The 21,990-nt window shown below is 39.1% G+C and overlaps 1 protein-coding gene across 2 annotated transcripts in view; it reads left to right on the top strand.

Annotated features, from left to right (window-relative positions):
* Nucleotides 1–21,990, top strand: part of MYLK (myosin light chain kinase) — a 220,059-nt gene that overhangs the window by 44,205 nt on the left and 153,864 nt on the right. For both annotated transcript variants that reach the window (XM_076342984.1, XM_076342985.1), the window contains one exon: nucleotides 20,909–21,066. In XM_076342984.1, coding sequence (XP_076199099.1) covers nucleotides 20,909–21,066 — 158 coding nt within the window. The remainder of the gene's footprint in view (nucleotides 1–20,908; nucleotides 21,067–21,990) is intronic.

Genomic DNA, 21,990 nt, shown 5'->3' with positions numbered 1-21,990 from the left:
GGTTTGTTCCTTGACAGAATTAAGGCCTGGTGTATAATTAAAAAAATTTAATATACCAGCGTTCAGCTGATCTGTCTTTCTACAAGAATGTAGAGAACAATTTGGGCCCTAATACTGTGAAAACTTACTTTCATGATCAGTTTGATTCAGAAGTGCAATCATATTGAACTTGGCTAAAACTCTTTCTGTGCAAACTTCGATGTTTACTGTTATGCACAAAGGCTTTCGGGACAATCTCTGAGAAACCTTAGCAAGCTGAGCAGGTGATGATCAGGCCTGCCAGAGAAGTGGCCTGTGGATGAGATTTGTCATTGATTCCTTCTAGCTACTGAGTGATTTGTTTCCTCCTCAAGAATATTTGTTTGCCTTTTGACCTTTAAGGAACTGGCATCATCTAGCTCTGCTCTGTCAGAAAGCTGGGCAGCCCTTTGGAAGAGATGGTTAGAGGTCCATAGTCTTCACTTAAGCTTTGTTACCTGTTGTCTGTCTTGCAGCAGTACAATGTAGTTGGGCGTGAAACCATCAGCACTTAGGCCACTGCAGCAAGTAGAAAACACTGGAGCGTATCTCCTGCAAGACAGGCTACTATAAAAAATTCATACTTTATACAGCTATATAGAAAACCTATTAACATTCTTCCTGAGGAGCAAACATCACAAGATCATCTGTCAGTGAGTCCGTATGTGAGATCATATATTATGTCAGTGGCTAGCAAAGCAAAGAATAAAATTTATGACATAACCACTTGGTAATCCTCAGTCACTCGGCAGCATGTCACTTCAAGACTAGCAGTCTCTTTTATACTTTGTATAAAAATAAATAAAGTGGGTAATTACAGGTGCCCTAAATCCCCTTAGTCTTCCAACGGGATAGTCTCTTACTTTGTCTTAATAATTTAATACTGTAGATAGCACCTGCTATCTACAAGGAAGTTATGTTCTTGCCTAGAATGTTTTCCTGTGACGTCCGCCCCCATATGTATTTAGGAGTAATATCGGTCAGGAAGAAAACAAGAACACATGTACATACCTGGTCAGTTATGATTTGTTTATGGTGTTATAAATCGGTGTTAACTCTATCAATACCAATGGAGTTACTTCACTTTCTCTCAGGAAAACAGCATGTGTTGGAGAACTCTGCAAATCTACTGTTTCAAGGACTTAATATTTAAAGAAATAATATTGACTGTTAAAAAGAATACTTTATTCGATCAGGGTTTTCACAGCAGTTACACTTGTATTGTTATCTTTGTGTGATCCAGGAAACAAACAAACAAAAAAAACCAAACCAAAACAACAGATGTTTTCTATATTCTCTACCCTTATTCTAGTTTGGAAAAGCTTTATTTGGACTATCTTTGGGTAGTGAATGTCTGTTTTTTCTTTTTCTGCTCCACCATATAGGAAGGATACCCCTTCCCTTCCCCCACCCCCTCCCCCCTGGACAGAAGACTAACTGCTAGCATAGTAACATGCAGTAATGAATAATTGAAGATTTCTCGTGTGCTAGTGGAGGAACTTTCTGGCAAAAAGTTGCTCTGAATCTTGATTTATTTTGTTTGTTTTTGTTTTAAAATCAGCTAGTATTTCTCGTTTAGTTCGTTATCGCTTCTGGATAATGCAAAATACATATGCTGGATCTGGGAAGGCTTTTTTAAACAGCTTAAAACAAAGATTTGCTCTCCTGTGGTAAGTGCTTGAATAAACACTTGCTTACTCAACAGGTCTGTCTCTGGTCTCTTCAAAGACTTATCTGCTAATTTTCTGTCACTACAATGGTGTTTTGGTGCTCTTCTCTCATCTCTTCAAAGTCATGCTAAGAGGACCTAGCCATCACTAGTGGTGCTTTATATAGAAAGTTTCTAGGCTTATAAAGCAGAAGGGTAGAAGTGCAATTGGCACCTTTTCATAACAGCATCTTGAAGATTTGAGGTTGGTGCATGAAAATCCAGTGTGACTGTAGTTCCTGTCTCCTTTCGATGTGAGAAGAGATAGCCCTGCTGCTCTCCTGACATCTGTTACTGTCCTGTGCTGCCCTGAGGCAATGGAGTATTGCTGAGTGTTGATATTTCCATTATTCCCTTCTTGCTTCTAAATCCCTTTGATCATTGGATCCACATGGTTGAATGCAAGTGGAATTAATATCACTTTAAGCCTCCAGGCTCGTTCAATTTAGCATGTCTCTTCCTTCATGTGTATTCAATATTAGAGCCTTCTGTTGAACTGAAAACAAATACAGTGCATTTGTCTGCTTAATTCATTTTACAAGCTTCTAAGATTCTATGCTGCTGTGTCCCAGCTAATATATGTTAAAAAAACTAGCAGAAGGCTAGTTTCATTTTTCTGTGGCTTTGTGTGGCACAGGAGCAAAGCAATCACTTGCTGAACTGGACCAGTAGTTTTTCAGCTGAAAAACAATTATTGTGACTAGAGCAGCAAGAATCTCTGCAGCTTTACCCATACAGGCTCAGCATGGATCTGTTTTATCCCGTTTCTGCTTGATGTGGGTTTGCATTAAGCTTGGGTTTCGAATTCAGAATAAAGCCAATACTGGAAGGAAAAACTTGCTGTGATTAGGGATGGCAATGGTAACTGAAATGTTTGCCAACCTCAGGAAATTGGCCTAAGTTTTAGACTTAGAAGAAACCATTTCAAATTGGGCAATTTTCTTCTTTATTCAAGTTTTGTTCTAAGGATTTCCAATTGTGATATCAAAAACCTGTAAAAATTGGTTTACTTCATATTTTCTCCCAGATCTCTCTTCATGCATGGCACCAATAAATCCAGATAGTGTCTGTCTTTTCCAGCACAGGAGCAACTACCTCTTTGTAGTAAGTGGTTAATAATTGTTTGAGATATCTCATGGGCTTAGATGGTAGTGCTGGGAAAAGCTGCTCTTGTCTGTTAAACCAACAAACCAATTCTTATTTGGAATTCTGCTGCATCCTGTTATTTGTTCTTGCTGTTATTCCCCATCAGAAACTTAAAAATAGAAAATAGGGCAGTAGTGAGGTTTTTTGGTATCTGTCCTGACTGTAGGAATTGCCGTTGCTTTTATTTCTTTTTTCTTTTCTTTTCCCTGACTCCTCAAGAAGTGAATTATTTTTCTCTTTCTGTTCATGACTCTGTTGTGTTAGAAATACTAATGCTTTGCTGAACATACTGTGTAATGTCATCTTCTAGGATCCTAGAAAAGCTGTTTTCTTTGTCACTTGTTGGGTGAATCATTCAGATGTATGCTGTAGGAAGACACATAAGTAACAATGTTGCCTTTGATCATTTGGACTGAAATGTCGTGAAAACAAAACTGCATCTGACCACACACTTTAAAGCTCCAGAGTGGATTGTGGTGTTTGTTTTAATGACAAAGCATAAAGCTGCAATAGGCACCTCATGACAACTTGCATAATTTCTATAATCTATTTTATAGCCAATCTGTATTTGTGAATGCCTGAACAGCTGCTTGCTAAGGGCTGCTTATGTAGAAATTGTTTGCCTATCATTCCTGGTCATACAAAATTGACATGAATGGCACTTACTGTGCAAATAAAGATGATTAAAAACCAAAGACTCAGGCCCTACTGATTTCTTGCAGCAGGGTTTTGATCCAGAGTTGTGAAATGGACTTTTAAAAAACAACAACTCTTATACCCATCTCTGAGATGAATAGCATTCTTGTACCAACTAGGAGATGCATTGAGAGAATGGAGGCAGGAAAAGATTACAAACTGAGAGGGAATCAAGATCAGAAACAGAATCTGGAATTTTGGGCTCCCTGTCCTCTCTTCATATTACTAGATCTTGTGTGGAATTTGCCTCTATTACTCTGTTTAAAGGTTATCTATTGAAGCAATGAAAAAGATGCTTTGAAATATCTCCACTATTTGAAAACAGGACCATGCTATTTAATCTAAAGAAGAAAACTCTTGCTAGCTACTCTACCTCTGGTTTCAGATAACCTAGTCATTCCAAATATGAGGCGGTTGCCTCAGAGGCAGAAATCATCCATTGTCCTGTGCCTCACCAGGCAGATTCCTGGAGGCTGTTTTTTCCTGCCAGATAAGAAATAGAATAAATAATGCAGGGTCATTGTGATTGCAGATCTCACAGAACTGTAGTACTGTAGTTCATGATTAATAGGTTTATACTGAGCTGCCAAAACTTTTACAGAAAGATGTGCTACCAGATCCCTAGCCAGTGTAAACTGGTTCACTTTTGTGACCCTATGAAAATAGACTGATCTATACAAGCTTAAAACTTAGATCCTTACCTTAAGACATTTCTCTCTCTTATGGAAACGTGATAACAGTAATCATAAAAGCATTATTTACCTGTGCTTATCTGGCCTCTGTGCTTTACCTTTTATTTTAAGTAGTCTGGTGCATCATAAGCCATGCATTTATTGTTTCAGTCATCAGTAATAGTGTCCGTAGAATACATCACCGTACTCCCGTATAGCTAAAATGCATCCGACAGTGATGTCGTCGGAACACTGTGTCATTGCTGTGGGAGGACAGAGGAGGCAGGAAGAAGCAGTAGATCATCTCAGCAGTGATGTGAGGAATCAAGAACATACTGAGCAAAAAAACCCTCCAAGCTGAAAATAAACACTCGCACCCTCAAAAAAACCACAAACAAACCAAAACAAAACCTCAGGAAGCAGGAGACGAGCCTTTCAACAGTGGCCAATAGATTGAATACTGCCATGAAGAAATGCAGGGGAAGATGATGATAAACATGGGAACTTGGAACTTCTCAAATCACTTCTCATTCTGCTGTTTAAGAACTGAGGAAAGACAGTGTTTCACAGAGCCCAAGGACAGCAATAGAAGTGGGTCCTGCTTCTTATACGGACTCGCTGTACGTCTTCACTAAAGCCATTCAGAGCTCAGGTTTGAAGCTGACATGGCAAAGATGCATGGGAGAGATCTAGCTGATGCAAAAAAACCCAAACCAAAACACAAAAAGAACCACCCACCCAAAACCCAAAGTCTAAGAGCTAACACAGCTGTGGCTTCATTGTAGTAGCTGGCAGTGTGATACTGTGAAAAATTGGCTAAGCAGCGGCACAGGGGAATGCGTGATTCAATTAACAAGTAAATATTTTGCAGCACTTCTTTTAGCTGGGGAATGTGGAGACATGTTGGCAGGGAAGGATCCATGGCCACTGGAAGCAGTAGCGAAGTGGTTGTGGTTACAGGAAAAGTAGGAATGGTAGTTGAGGCAGAGGGGAAGTCTTCCTGTGTTGTAACCTGTAACGTGTGACATCCTTATGCTGTTTCTCTGAGCCTGTGTGGCAATGCACTGCTGGGGCTGGGTGATTCGAACTCTGATGCTGTGGCATAGTAGGAATTCCATACAGACCTCTAACTTGCTATGCAAAAAGGTCTTTGTGCTTTTACTGCCATCTTAGCTTCCTGTGCTGTGGATCCTAGAGATAGTTACTGAGGGTTTAGGATTTGCTGATACTTGTCAAAATTTTGCTATATTGATTTGGAGTTGTTTAGTGATACGCGTATCTAGTCTATATATTCATATGCTCTTATTTTTATTAATTACCTTATCTTTATCCCTCCCTCTTCACAGCTAGATTCCTCAGAAACTATACCTGATGTTAAAAAGAAAAAAAAGTCCTCATTCTGATGCCTTTAGATGTAATTTAGTTGTGGTCCTGTTGTCGTCGTCCCCCCCCTTGAAATAGTTGGGTACTAGGTGCTTGGTTTATCTTCATGAGTGTTTGTGCTCACAAAATTTTTTCAACAATCAATTATTTTGCATGTACTTTTGGAGGCATCTTTTAAAACTGAAGCTTAAGCATTCCATGATCAGCAGACTTGGATATGTATCACGAGGTGCAAATATTCCAGTAATTTCCTCAGCAAGACCAATGAACTTTCTGTTTGTGTACCTTTGCAGTTTTCAGTGCAATGATTTCTACTCCCTATTTACTGGTTCTGGATATAGATTATCCTTATAATTGTCTTTTATTGGAAAAACACTGTTTTAGTAATCTTCATGAGAAAATGAAATCTTGTGCAACTGGCTAAACTGCCCTTTGCTAGAATTGTGTCTGTGCTATATCTGTGGGTCCACTGGGAAAAGCAGTTTTCTATCCTTCTTTCTTACCCCCTCAGTGCTGGTTTCTAGATTCGTGACATGGAGATTTTTTGGCTAAAAGGGGATTTTTGTGGTTTGCAGAACTCTCATTCCACTTTGATGCTTTCTGTGACAATTTCATAGGGTAATTTTCTGGTTGTTCCTGGTATAAGAAAAGAGACTCTGCTTAAGGGGAAAATGGTATGGATTTTATTGATATTTTCTCAACCCCCCTCCCCAAGCTTTACAAAATTCTTTGAACTTTTTAATCCCATTGATACTAGTCAAAGATCAGGTTTCCTATTTCTGTTGTTATTTCCAAGTTAATTAAGAACCTTTTGTTCATGGACACCTTCCAGAACTGAAGCATACTGTTACTTTTTTAATTGATAAATGATACCCCAAGGCACATCTAGTTTAGAGCTTCTCTGCAGAGTTTAAAAGTGCACCCACTTCTAAACTGGTTTTCAGAGCCTGCAGAACTCTGTATTGAGCGCACGGAAGTCTCCTGGCAAGTGCTTGTAAGTGAAGAGCTTGCCTTGGACCTGGTTCCCTATTCAGGTCTCGCTAAAGGCACTGGCAGTCTTTCTACTGACTTCAGCAAAATTGAAGTGAGACGACGTTATTTTGTTTGTTGTTCACCTCAGATACACTACTCATGGAATAAAATGTGTGACCGGGAACAAAACACAGAAACTGGCTGGGTTCTGCCCTCTGTCCTCCGTGGCTGAAATTGGCTGTCAGAATAAATTTGACAGGGAGAGATATCAAATTTTAGTCTCAATTAAAGCTTCAATATGCTGGTCTGTTAAGAAGTTTAAGTATCCCAGTATGGTGGTGGAGAGCTAATTTAAGGGGAGGAGAGGGATGATTCTCTTAATCTATCATTAAAGAAGAAATCTCTGGTAGGATCTGCAAGCAAAAGGAATTGAAAAGAGAATGGAGAAAACATGAACAATTTTTGTATATGCAAGAGAGATACAAAAGAGGTAATGGGATGTGAAGTGTCAGCGGCATTTGAAGAACTAGCTTTTTTCGTATGTGGTTTTTTTTTTTAAATCTTCTTTAATGCTTTATCTTAAAAAAAGTGAGGAATGCATTTCTCTGTTTCTAATATCAACGTTGCACATTTTTATTCACATCTGTGTAAACACTTGGATAATTGGCGTCTTTCTGACCTGCTCACTTTCAGTATTGGCATCCAGAGTGGTTGTTGGGAGAATTGCCCTAGACTGGCAACTAGACAGATTGAATGAGGCACTTGGGTGGGGAGAAATATAAAACACTTTGCAAACAACAAAGCTTAAAAAATGGGGAGGGGGTGTAAGGGGGGAATGACTCTTCAACAACTGACTTTGTGGGTGAAAGTCAGTCAAAAGAGGTTTGCATGAACCTCAGTCATTCCTGGATTATTTGTCTGTTCTTATATAAGTGTGTGTGTGTGTGGGGAAGTTAAAGAAAATGTCCTGAAGTTCATTCAATTAAAGCTGTAGAATTCAATAACAGAGCCATCATGATTCTCAACCATACTGCCAGTACAGCTGAATATTGGTTGGCCTTTGACAGCCTTCATCATATGTTCTTTGTTATATTCTCTTTGCCTGTGTGACCGCACTCTTCCCCACTCCTCAGTGCCTTTCTGCATCCTCAGAGTTGCATTTTTAATCTCCTGTTGATTTCTTTCTCCTTTCTATTCTCTTTTTTGTTTTGAATCTTAATTCTTCCTTTTTTCCTCTGTTCTCTCCTTGCTAGGGATCATCTCTGCCTGGCAGTGACATGAAATGTTGTTCACCTCCTGTCTTTCACTGCCCGTGAGGAGAGCTAGGCCAGTTATTCCCTGTGTGATAGACAAGTTGATGTGACTGACAGGATCAAGCCTCTATAGAACATCTTCACAAGAGCATTGCAGTGCTATGCCTTGCTCAATTTTGGCCTTTTAAAAGGGATAGGAAAACTTTTGCTTTGTGGACATGATGGGAAGATTTTATTATTCCTACCACTTTTTTCCCTGCTGATAGAGTAAATGTTGATATGTTAATTGAACAGATATACTGCATAAAGAGGGACTGAGGATTGGATGGGGCCCAAATTTCATGAGAAGAGCCATTCTAATGAATTTCCATGCAGAAGAAGGAAAACGGGCCCTTCTTGGGCTTGTCTCCCAGCTGGAAGCAGGGCAGTCAGGACAGACTTGGATCTCAGACTGAGATCAACCATTCCTCTGTTCATACCAGCCCCGCTGAAATGTGAAGAGGCTCCAAACCACTGTTTCACATTTGAATCTTCTTTTACATACACTTTGAAGCTGATAGCCTCGAGGACGCGCATTGTGTGCTTTTGTAGAACATAGCTGAACAAATGTGATGTGATGTAAGTAACTTACTGCAACTCTCTAATTTACAAACCCAGTAAAAAGTATGTAAAAGAACTTTTTTATGCAGTAAGGTGTTTGAATGTAACAGGACAGTTTCTTTATGTTTGAAAATGGAAATGTCTTTAAAGGCATTGATTTCTTTGCCTGCATGTCCCACTGTCTGCAGTCTCAAATGAAAGCTCTGTTCACTTGTTATCAGAAATGGACATTTGGCTGAGATTTGCAAACTAGTGGTTAAGTAAGATTAAACCCGATTCCTTCTGTCTCCCTCCTTCTCGCTAAGCTCTGCAACGTTAATGATTTACATATTGATATTGTTGTCATTTTCATAGGCTGATTTTTTTTCACCTTATAACAGTTGTTTCTTTTCAGATTTATAGTGTTCTCTACAGAATAATAGTTGTCTTGCTGGCTCATATCCAGCATGTGAAAGTCCTACATTGTAGTCCAAATTCAACATCAATTGTCAGATGAATCATAGTCATGGGATTGGGAAAGACTTCAGAAGGCCATCCAGTCTTTCTCATGTCCAAGGCTAAATCAACTGTACATGTCATTCCTGACAGACCTTTGTATGGTTTCCAGCACTGAAGACTCCACAGAATCCTTGAGCAATCTCTTCCAGGACTGCTTCAATTCTTATTTATTAAACTTTTTCCCTAATGTCTAAATTGTCACTGGTACAATTAAAAGCTTATGACTTCACATCTTATTTCCCATGTACATTGAGAGTAAATTTGCTTTCATTTTCTTTGCAGCAAGCTGTTAAGTGTTTGAGTATAATTACCACCTTAACTTCTCCACCTAGTGGGGCCCATTTGGAGAATTATTCCATTTAAGAATTTATAAAAATGCTACCACTTCTTGTTTGCTTGTTTCCAAAGCCTCCAGCTCATCCAGGCTTGGAGTGCAGCATGCAGCACTGGATGTGGAACCTTACAAGCTGTGAGAAGAGCGGACGGATGGCTTCAGTGTTAGGAGTTGGTCTTGTTTGGCTACATCATTGCTAAAACGTGGACAGTAGAGGTAAAGTAGAAAAGAAGTCTGCAGCTCAAAGGATGCATGTAGGGGTTCACATTTCATCATCTGAAGACTTCTTTAACTTCTTGATGATCTCTGGTACAGCTCTCCTGGATGGCACTCTTAAAGCTTTCACTTCTTTCTTTCTATGAATAGAGACAGGAAGAAGGTCACAGGAAGCTGTCCTGTGTCAGATAGGTAATGTGGGGTTGAGGGTGTTGCGGACCAACCATAAGTGCATTCTCTCTAGCAGACATTGCTTTATCTTGAAGTTTTGAGAGCTGTTACCCCGTAGAAAAATGTCTTCTGCGATCTAATTGTAGATGTTCTTGTCAATGCTGTAACTGTCTGACTGTCTGGAGCATCTTGCAGCAATAAGTTTTGCATGCTATCTAGTGCTTTTATGAGATAAAACCAACTCTTTGTTAATTAAGGAAAAAAAGATATTGTCATTGTATAGCCCCATCTCGCATCTAGGTTATAACTTTTTCAGTAAGGTGGTGTTTCTATTTGCTTTACAGTGCCAAATACATTGTTAAGGATTGATATGTAACCAATAATTGTTGGAGTATGCTGACTTGCATACATGAACAAACCTGCTGTTTCCAGAAAAAATAAACTTGCAGGAGAACTTATGGGCTAGGTTTTCTGCTGACAGTTAATGGGACTTCACAGAATGGAAGGCAGCACAAAATTTGGCCTTGTGCAGATTATCTCAGCATGAAGAACCAGTGGCTCTCTCAAATGAAGAACCTAATTCCTTTACTATTAAGTATTTGCAGTATAATTTGAAACTTAGTGATGTTTATCCATGACCCAGTCTATCTCTGGCTGAAGTCAACAGGTTTCTTTTCAATGTTACCCCAGGGTTCACACACCTCAGCCAGGAGAGTGCATGTGTTCATTTTCCCGAATGGCATAGAACTTGGCAGACTTGGGTCTCTCTTTGTTTTTTGAGTTCTGGCTATATTTGAAACTAAAGCACAAAGCAAAATTTAGAGGCTAAAAATTCTGTGTTTTATGAACCACAAATCTTCCATGACTCACCTTTCATGCAATTTTATGGCCCTACTGGCTTGGAAATGGGCAATAGCAATTGGCCACCTGCAGCATCAACATCAAGGAAAGTTAATGTTGCGGTTACTCTTTGCAATGTGGAACCTAAAAAAAGAAAAAAAAACAACAGACAACTTCACTGTAAACTGCCGATTTAGCATAACGTTCTACCACCGCTAAGACATCGCAAAAATATGACTTTTTCTATAAAACTTTTTATTTAAATCAAATGGTAGGCAGACCTTTCAAAACTTGCCCTGTGCTAACTTGTTCCAGAATTAAACTTGTTACCTCTGCTAGAAGCCTTGCTGAAACCTGTACTCAGATAAAAGGAATTACCTTACAAAATAAATAGGAAATAAGATTTTTCTTTCTTTTTAAAAGATTCTTTTTTTTTTTAATTCAGTCCTTGGATCTTTGACATCTTGATTTTACTTTTTTTATTGTCTCCCAGCTCTATAGTCTTATACTAAATCATTGAAGCACTGAATCATTTTTCTTCCTCAATACTGGGAGAGTTAATACATATAAATGACTCTTAAGAGGCTTGGATGGAAGGTATTGTTTAAGTGCTAAGTACTGCTGTTAGCAAAGCAGTATTATTGGGCTTGTGTATGTTGAGTATTAAGGTCTGAAGCCAGAGCTGTAGCTGCAAATTTCATAGAATCATTAAGGTTGGAAAAGACCTCTAAGATCATCGAGTCCAACCGTCAACCCAACACCACCATGCCCACTAAACCACGTCCCTAAGCGCCTCATCTACACGTCTTTTAAATACTTCCAGGGATGGTGACTCAACCACTTCCCTGGGCAGCCTGTTCCAATGTTTAACCACTCTTTCAGTAAAGAAATTTTTCCTCACGTCCAATCTAAACTTCCCCTGGCGCAACTTGAGGCCATTTCCTCTCGTCCTATCGCTTGTTACTTGGGAGAAGAGACCGACACCCACCTCGCTACAATCTCCTTTCAGGTAGTTGTAGAGAGCGATGAGGTCTCCCCTGAGCCTCCTTTTCTGCAGGCTAAACAACCCCAGTTCCCTCAGCCGCTCCTCATGAGACTTGTTCTCCAGACCCTTCACCATCTTTGTTGCCCTTTGTTGCCCTTTGTGCTTGTGTACTTGAAACTTCATGCTATTATCAGCTTATACTGACATTCTTCACCTCCACATGGTTGCCACTGCCACTGAAAGTTTTTCTAGAATTGCAAGTTACATTTCAAGAAGGTTTCAAGAGTCTCTATTCCAAATGTTTCACCCCAGTCCTTTTAAATCCATGGTCAGCTGGGATCCCCTGCCGATCCTCAGGTATTCTGTGTTGTTCAGTCACTGATGCCACATGGATGTGAGTTGGAGACAGGAAACAGGTTGGAAATTCTCATCTGCTGTGTGAAAATGACCTGAAACAGATGTCTTCCTACTAGTTTCTCTGCTACTTCCATCAGTCTGTGTCCTGAAAGGCAGCACAGCACTGGGAAAATTGTTTTCCTTCCTGCAAAAATAGGTGAGTAGTCCAGGTCCTGCTGTCCAGTGATCAAGGTCATACCCACACCCAGAAGTCTTCCTGAATTTTGCATGATCTTTGACACATGCATGTTTCTATAATAAACACCAACTTCTACCAGTTATTTTCTGTACTTGTAAAGCATAAGATGTAAGGTGCAAATTAAGGACAAAGGTTTATTGGTAAGATGAGGACTGGTGCTATCTGTCTTTCTTCAGATATTGTAAGTGCATGCTCTGCATATCCTGAAAATCCTTCTTTAAGGACTATAAAAGGTATTATTAGAAGTTTGTTCCTTTATGAGGCCAGCTGTCAATGATGAAATTCAGATCGAGATTTTTAGTCCAAACCTTCCCAAGACTAAGGTGTTTGGATTTTGGTATATATTGAGTATTAGAAATGATCCTTTAAAGGAAAACCAGTAGAATTTTAGTGCCAGTGACCTGCTGCTTAGTACTCTGAAAACCTTTCTGTAGGTCTTGCCTTTTTTTTCTTTTTTTTTTTAAATGTTGCTTATAAACTAGAATTGTAGCAGGTTTTGAAGTCAGATTGAATTACTCTCCCCAGCGTGCTTCTATAGGAAGCCACTTTGGAATTGGCAAGAACAAGCCCAGCTTGCATCCCATTTGCCATCTGGGTTTCCCTCTGTCTCCAATTTGCTGCTATAAAATAATTCTTAGGTATGGATGCTGTACTGAACCTGCCCAATGCATGTCACATTTAGTTACTCATATTTCTTCTAAGATAACAGCTGCAAAGAAGCTGTGTTTCTTGTGGTCTTTCCTGATTTACTGCTTCTTAATCTGATGTTTCAAATTAAACATGTAAGGTTTTGAGTCTTAAAATGTCATTGCATTCTTTTAAGACACATGTTCAGCTGCTTTGTAATGGGCATGTTTTTTCTTGAAGTTTAATGCTCAGTGGTTATGGAATAATTGAATAATGTAGCATGTCTGTTTATAATCAAGATGAGTATATGTTATCAAAGGTATATATCCATTTCTCTTTTATATGTTTTTCCACATCCTTCCTTGTACCTGAAATACCCTTTGCAGCTACTTTAATATATCAATAAACCATTAAGGCACAATTGTGCAAGGGCACATATCAGGGCTCATATTAGATGTCTTCTGTTGTAGCAACATGACTATTGACAGTAGCTGAAGATATCTGTACAAATCCAGTGGGCCTGGTACCTTTAGTACCTTAAACAGCACTGTTAAATTGAGGAAAATTAGAGGATGTTTACAATTGTCTGTATCTGCAAGAAAGTCACATCCTTGCTAGTGATTTCTTTGCTAGGCAGCAGAGAGGGCTAGGGAGGGCATGATTTTCTTTCTCCTTGATAAGAACATGTGGGAATTTTTGTTATTTTTTGTGGGTTTTTTTTTCCCTTATGTGATTTATATAAAGAAAGGTTTTTGACTGCTGTCCTTCTTGTGCTCTAATAAACCTATCTTTATTTAAATGTAGGTAACTTAGCATAATCTTGAGTTATTCTTTTATATAAGATCAGGATGAAACTCCTCACCCAGCTATGTGATTGTACCACGAAAACCATTTCAGGTTAAAGCCCTTGCTGCATTAGTTATGGAAATATAACAAAAGCACCAAATTTATTGATTAGAAAAATAGATTCTCTTCTTATCTCTCTCTCTGATCTGCTAAAAATAATTCAGTTCTGTGTCACACAAGCTGTATGACAGTATATTTTTGTCTCTCTTAGAGACTTGTCAGCTGAATATTAATTATGAAGTTTGTTCTCAGTCACACCGGGTTAGCCACTTTTACTTATGGACACTTCTACAGTAGCCACTGTTGTGATTTGAATATTCAACAACAGCTAATGAACTGAGCATCGCAGAAGCCCTGAAAGAGTATGTAGGAAGAGTTGTCCTTTTTCTTGCAAGGATACCCAAGACATACAGTAGATTAAAGGAAATCTGCCACAAAACACTTTTGTTCTCTTCTTATCTCAGAAAGCATAGCCCAGACTCCTAGAAGATATGGTACAGTGCTACATAAGAAAATGACCTAGCTTCACTTCAGAAAGCTCCTACTATACTTTGTAGTTCAAACTCCATATCACAGTCTCACATGCGTACATCTCCTTTGGAGCTTGACAGTATTTCAGTCTTTAAAGGAGCTTGGAGAATGTTATTGTATCAGAATAAAACATAGGAGCTGCAACAGTATTTTGTTAAAATGAGCTCCTGGAACAGTTTGAACCTGTTCTTTTCTTTTTCTGTGTACAAGCAAGATTCTTGCTAATGCAAAGCCTCATGGCTGAGTGTGAAATCCAAGGCACTGAAATGATGGGATTTGAAGAACTTGCTTACTTCTGGGAAAATCTTTGACATGATGGTCCCAAATGAAACTGTAATTTAGTTTGGAATTTTTTTGCTGTCACTTCAGTGAGCCTAAGCTTTAGCACAAATTGCAAGTTGATCTGTAATTCCCATTTGTGTGGGACAGTTATGCAAATGCATATTGTGGGAACATATCCAGGGATTTTACATGGATGGTGTTGTCAAAACTTAAGCTTGCAAAGTTTTTGGATCATGGAGTTGTGTGTGAAGGTTTGGCACCTGATCCTGTTCCTACTGCCATGTCTAATAGTCACTGTCAAATTTTACTGGGAAAAGGATAGGACATTTAGGGGTCTGGGTTGAAAATGTCTTGAAAATTTTTATGACAAAAGGGCTTTTCTAGAACATAGGTCTGTAGAGAACAAGTGAGATGATGATGATGATGATTTATGGATGAGACAACAGAGGAAGAAACCCCAGTCGAGTCAGGACTGACACAAAATCTCACTTGCTCCCATAGTGTCAGGACACATTCTGAGGCTCTGCTTGACCACAACACTTAGCAAGACCTACAAATAGTAGAGCACAGGCACGACAAGATCTGAACATCACAAGAGCATGATTTGTGGACAGTATCCTATTGTTCCCTTAGAACAACAAAAGATCTATTTCTCTTGTATTAATAGCATGGCCAGTTCAAATTAGTCCTACTTGCACCAGCATAATCTTGTTGCTATTCCTGTACCAAAGACCAATACCTGTTATAATTACTGGGTCTGAAGGAGAAGCTGCCCAGAATAGTGTGGCTACAATTGATGGGGTTATGAGTCCCTCGCTTCCTGTTCTGGCTTCCAACCTCTTCCCATCTGCTAAATCTACACATGACTTCATCACCTTTGCTGATCCTCTATGGTTTATTGTTCTCCCTACGTGCTGTTTCTTGGGTACCAGTAGCTGACAGGAGGCAGGATACTTCCTTATGTGGTCTTGTAGGGCAAGACTGAAACGGTAGTCACAAGTCATATGGCTGCAGAAATTCATTTCTGTAGTTCTGCGGAGAACGTGTTCAGTTATAGATTTGTATAGAAGTATGGTAACCACACGTTAGTCCTTGTGGTAAAGAAAGAAGCTGTAGGAAAGGAAATAAGGTGTGTGAAAAGGGGAAGCTGTCAAGTAGGTTTAGAAATGAAAGAAACTCTTTTAAATACCGAACATTTTGAAGCATAATGGATAACACTTAGTCCCTATCAAAACTCTGTTGAATTCAGTGATCTGTGTAAGGGAATAAATTTTACCTAGTGTTTTAGAATGTGTGCTTTTTGAAGACACCCCCCGATTTATTTATAAAAAAAGAAAGCTATAATGAGATCCAGCTTCCTGTAAGTTTATGGTAATTTTGTGCCTTTTGCTAGTTACGCTATTTATGTGGTCCTATTACTGTAGCCTGACTCCCACCCTCTAATACAGTTATCCTCACAGCACTTCTTTGTGGTAAGGAAGTACAATAATCCCCACTTTACAAATGGGGAGCCATGGCAAAAGAGAGGCTTAGTGACTTGCCTGAGGTCATGCAGGCAGCCCATTATGGAGCAGGGAATTCAACCAGGACTCCCAAACAGCAGACAAATGCTCCAACCCCTGGGCTGTCTGTTCTTTTGCTCCTATTTTTAAAGAGCTCAAAAGGTTCTATCCAGATTTCAGAGATGGTTCAGAGGTTATTGAAGGCAGTCTGGCTAAAATAACAGAATAGCTGGACCAAGTAAAAATGTGCTGCTTAGGTGTAGAGTTGCAATATCAGTAAGTCAAATAAAGGTTTTTCAGCTGGCAGCTCTGGTTTCTTCTCATTTGTGCGAGCTTGCTCTCCCATACGCCCACACATGCCCTCTCTGCAACTCATTTTTCTTCTGCCTCAGAGGAAGGACTTGGTAAAAGGAAATTAGTATAATTAAATGGTTATGTAGGAAGCTGATGGTAAGTATTTACTTATATAAAATAAGTGGAGGAGGAAAAAACACTACGAGGTGGATTTCTTAGTGTTTGCTTTTTTGGGTTTATTTTTTGTGAGCAGAGTATTGAGTGACAGAGATTTGTTCCCAGTAAAAAATGCTTGAAACACATTAGTCTGCTTTGGTATTAGAAAGATTAGAGGGCACACTGTGAGAATTTGTAAGGATTTATGTGCTTTTTAGAAAGGATTAAGAATAAAAAAAAATCCAGATTAGAAATGCCGTCTAACCACATCGCTACCCTACAAGCCAACATTTGCATGGTGGTTTTCTTTTATGTTTAATACCATAATGTTTGTATTGCAACTTCAGTTACAGTTGGTTTTGTTTAAAGACCATAGTCTAGGTGCGCACAGCATGTGAAATGAAATGTTATGAGTTCATGTAGCATCCTTGAAATCTTATTCAGCAGCAAGCTTGAAATACCTAAGAAAAAGATTTTAGGGATAGGTTCATTCTAGAAAGTTGCTTAAATAAAAGAAAAAAAAAATCAGATACATTCCATAGCTTTTAAGTGTCTGCTCTCTTCCTGTCTATCAAATTTTAAGCTTGAACAAGATTTGTTTTCTGGAACATTATTTCTTTAAAATATTTGGACATGGTAGTTCCATAGTAACACCAGACTGCATAACATGGAATTATTTATTTGTTTGGGAACATAATTGTTAAACATCCTCTAAGCTGAAAAGAAATACTTCCTAATTATTTACTAGAAGCATCTTCAGCATACATAGCTAATTAAAGTCAGACTGCTAAATGTGGATGATTAGAGGCTTATGTTGCTAGAAAACTGCTTGTGCTGATCTGAGCTAATATTCTTTTGTAAATTCAATCCCGTTTAGACACTTTAGTTAGAAAAACATAAATCCGTGCAAGATGTGCTTGTGGAAAAGACTAGCTATTACTTTATTTTATGCTTTACAGTCTCACCATATTAGGCATCAATTTGTTGACAGTTTTTGGCATCTTACCAATGTGCAATAGAAATGTAACCTGACCAGTAAGAGTGGCTTAGTTGTTCAGGATTTTTTTCTTTCTTTCTACTTCTTCCCCTCTGTTTCTTTCTTCTCTTCCCCCCCCCCCCCCCCCCCCCCCCCATTTCATTTTGCATAGAGCTTGATCAAATAACCAGAGAAATCAGTGGAAAGCTGGTGTTGGGCTTTAGCTCAGTCTTTGCATCAGAGGGTCTTTCCTAGCCACAGGACTTTTCGTCCAGTGCAGTCCGGACATACCTGAGCCCAGTGATGCTTGGAGGATGAGTGTTTGTTGAGTACAGTGTATTTTCCAGGCTTGTGCCGGTGCCTCTGTTTCAGGTACTTGGTGAATTTGGTCTTGTAGCATACCCAGTGTGGAGGTTTCTGTGTGTAAGCATGTGTCATGCCAAGAAGTTCCTTAAAGTCGTCCTGCATAAGCAGTGCATTGTACCTAAGGACAGATACTTGAGCATTTGGTCCCTACAGAATAGTCCCGTGAGCATCTGCAGTGCATATAGTTTTCTCTCTTGCTGGTTTCAGCCATTATAATGGCATTGACTGAAATGGAGTTCCATTTGCATGGGTGAATATCAAGTTTGAATTGGATTCTGGATGTTGGTTGTTGGGTTTTTTGTTTTGTTTTCAATTTTACTACTCTTACAATATTATTTTTAAAACAAAATTTAGGGGGTATATGCTTTTTTGATGTTGTTTTGGTTTTGTAAGCTCTCTGCAAAGTTGATAGATGTTTGTGGAAGGATAGGTTTTGTCACTGGCTTCTTATGGAATCAAATGCATTACAGTGTCTTCAGACTGAAGAAGATTTTCATAGCATCTGTATTATACCTGGCACGTTATTGTCACTACTGGTGGTCTGAAAATTTTATTGCAGGCTTGTATTGGCAGACTGATTTGTTAGTTAAGAGTTTCACAGCTAGAGAGACATTGCAGATTTTGGCACTTATAGGCTATGGAAAGGTGTAACTTAGCAGAGGAGAAGAACATGTGGGAAGAAAAACTGAAGATTGAGTAGTTAGTTGAGCATGTCGAAAAGTGAAGATCATCTGTGGAAAAGAGAAATTCAAGGAAGCACTTTGAGAAAGAGGACAGAAAAAAAGAAAATTAGAAATAAACCTTAAAATGGGATTTAGGCCAATTCAGAAGAGGTAAGCAGATACAAAATTATCAACATCATATACTAAAAGTGACAAAAGATCACAGTTGATATTTATGGCAATTTGAGATTTGAAAAATGGTTGTTCTTAATCTGTAATGAAAAATAATTTTTTAAAAATGTGCTGGCAAATATGGACTCAGTATGCATCAGTTTACAGCTGTGTAATTGATTGAAAGTCTGCTGGGATAAACTGCAGTTTTAGCTGAGTGGAGACTCCACTGAGTTTGGAGTCTTGTCCTTAATGAAAGAACAATTAATTGAAAGAATAATTCTTTCACTTTTTCAGGCAAATGGTTGTCCATTGCAGTGACTATAGCTGTGAGAGACTGTGATTCTTTGTCTGTTAGGGTGCTAAGTAGATTTGTTAGAAAAGAAGCAAGTCTTTGATTCCATCTCTTGTCTCAGGAATACAATCAGTTTCTTCCTTATTTAAATTATATTATGATTTCATATGGTTCTTTGATAAGTTGAGGTGCAAAGATAATTTAGGGGTTTTTTTTCTGTTTGTGTTTTAAAGAGTTGCTTATACTGGAAAGGGAGACTTATGCTGTGCTCTCAAGTGACTGGGTGCCAATACAGAGATTCACTGCAAGATTAAAAAACAAAGGCAGAATTTCGCAGTTTAAAGCTTTGCATCATGGTTAAGGAAATCATCTTTATTCCATTTATGTGTTGGTCTCAGCAATTCAATTGTTAGAAACGCTAGAGGATTTTCTTGGTTTTTTGCATGTCGATATACAGAAATGCTAACGGAACACCATTCCAGAAGAAATCCAAAGTCCACGTCATCTGGATTCTTATGAATGAGGAAGGAGATTTCAAGCATTTTTGGAAAATCTGTGTGCATACATAATTTAAGTGATATCTTGGAAGGATTTGCATTCTAAACCATAGTTCCTGACAAGCGCATACTGTGAAGCAGAAAGCTCTGTGGCTCCCACACCTTAGAACAAAACACCCTCTGGAGGTGCCTCTTTCTCTCTGTTGACTGTGAGGGGGCCAAAACTTCTAGTTCAGATAAAACATCTAACTTTTAGACTAATAACTCCCATGAGAGGAGCTGTCCTCTTAAACTGTTTTTCATCAATGTAGAGAAGGTGTTTCTGTATGTTTATGGAGCATGTCAGGTATGCTATAGGGAAAGCTATGTTCTCAGACTGGGTTTTCAGGTGCATATACGTGACATTTGAGAGTAAGTCCTATTTGGAAATGAATGAGTTTTGTGTTCCCCTGCTCCCCAAATAACTGCAGCCTGTTCTAGAAAAAGTATCCTTCATACAGTCAGGAATAATGTGGCCCTAGTTTAATTTGTTTTTCTCTTGTTCAAATTGAAGTTTCACTGTTTGGTCAAGTATTATTTATTGTAACTTTAATCAGAATCAGATGAATAAATACATAGTCTGTCATGGATTGGTGTGTATGGCAGAGGATTAAGACTGGCAGCCCAGTGTTCTTCATTGGTTCAACATGACCTATGGGTGGGTCAAGCCATTTCTCAGGTTTTTTTCTTTGTTAAACTTGTCTATTAAATAGGCAATTTACAGTGGGGCTTCTAATTTACGTAGATGATTCAAGGAATTAATACTAGGGTCAGCTACTAGGGTTTTTTTTTCCTGGAAAACCTGAAATTTTACTTTTCAAAAATACAATAATTTTTACTTTCGGTTGGGAATTATGAAATGTGTAGCAGAAGAATCACCTCTGAAGCAGATATCTGTAATGAGGTCTCCAAAATGCCATTTTTGTAGCATTATGAAATTTGGTCTCCATGCTATTTTACTAGTCTGTGCTGTAGAAGGATTTGCAGTAAAGTAGAGACTTGGAATTTCTGCAAAAGTATTTGTTATGTACTAGCAGTACTTTGGAGGGCGATATCCAGATATTTCTTAAGATCTTGAAAGCATGGTATGAAAAATCAGATTTTCCACATTCCCACTTGCAACTTAAATCCAGTGCAAACAGAGGTCTCTCTATTTCGTAAGTACTTGTTTAACGCTGGCTCTACTTTTGAGACTTACTGATTTTGGTGTATTCCAGGCCAGGAAAATCAAAGTCATGTTGTGAAAATATCCTCCTGAAATAAGTTATTACCTTTTAATGCAGTTGTAAAGGATGACTTTTTGGTTAAGGCTCTGGCCTGGGACTTGAGAGTTCAAACTGAGTTCAGCTCAAGGCTGTGACCCTGACCACAACTGTAGGCACACCAGGCAATCTTCCTGGGTCTCAGTTCCCCACCCTGAAAATAACACTTGTCACCTTAGGCTGAAGACTCTTACTATGTATACGAATAGAGCATACATATAGAACAATTTGCTCCTGAGCTAATTCTTAGCTGTTACTGTAATGCAAGTAATTAATCATCTTAACTTCTATATTACCACTTGTTTCTCTTTTACAGTCCACATCATGGGGGATGTGAAACTGGTGACATCTACTCGAGTCTCCAAAACCTCGCTGACACTCAGCCCCCCTGTCCCTGCTGAAGCACCAGCATTTACTCTTCCTCCTCGGAATATCCGAGTGCAGCTGGGAGCCACCGCAAGATTTGAGGGGAAGGTAAGAAACAGAGAGAATGGACAGCTTCTCCATTTGGTTTTGCCCTTTTCTGAAGCTGCCTAGTAGGCTGCAAAGACAGTGAAGTTGCCTCTGCAATACAGGACCTTTACTCAAGAAGACTACGCTAGTGTTCACCCTCCTGAGGAGGCAGGAGCATTACAGGTCTGTTTCTGAGTAGAGGAGAGTGTTGCAAAACCTGAGTATGTGTTAAGTATAACCTAGTTGAGCATGCCAGGCACTGAGCTTAGTATCAGTGGAAAACTGCTTCACGAGCTGTCTCTAATCAGAGAGTACATATTCTCCTACTGCATATTCATCTGTCTGACTCCGAAATCTGCCTGTTTGTGAAGCTTCGCGTGTAACACAAATCTAACCCTGCTACAGCATGTTCTTCCTAGTAGTCAAGCTAGGAATCTGTAAAGAGAGTTGTGACATTTTTGTATCTGCACCACCTGCCATACATGTTGTTAAGCTGAAAGCAAGAAGAGCGTTTTCAGAGGAAAGATTGATTTGTTCAAGGAAACATGTTAACCCAAAGAGTTTAAAAGGGTGTGTAGTGGGGTGTGGATCCCAGGTTCTCCCCTTCTGCTCATGTTCGGGACATTGAATTGTGCTTACTGGCATCCGTATCTCTTTCATGCTTCAATCCTGGTATGATCTTTTCCTTGTTCTAGGTATCTTCCTTTCTCCTCCCTTAAGCCAAATCTTTTTCCTGGAGCTGCCAGTTTTCCCTCTTAGCCCTTTCAGCTCCTTCTGTCCATGTCATGCTCTGATTGCATGCTGACAGCTATATCATCAAACTGACCACACTTTTAATCTTTGAAGTGGTGGAACGTGTCTGACAGAGGCAGGAAACTGCAACTTTACTGTAACAAAAGCAAGGGCCAGAAGGAATTTGGGAAATTCATAACTTCTGAGACTCTA

This window comes from Aptenodytes patagonicus, chromosome 6, assembly GCF_965638725.1.
Source record: "Aptenodytes patagonicus chromosome 6, bAptPat1.pri.cur, whole genome shotgun sequence".
Taxonomy (NCBI): Eukaryota; Metazoa; Chordata; class Aves; order Sphenisciformes; family Spheniscidae; genus Aptenodytes; species Aptenodytes patagonicus.
This window is presented reverse-complemented; position numbering and strand designations above follow the sequence as displayed.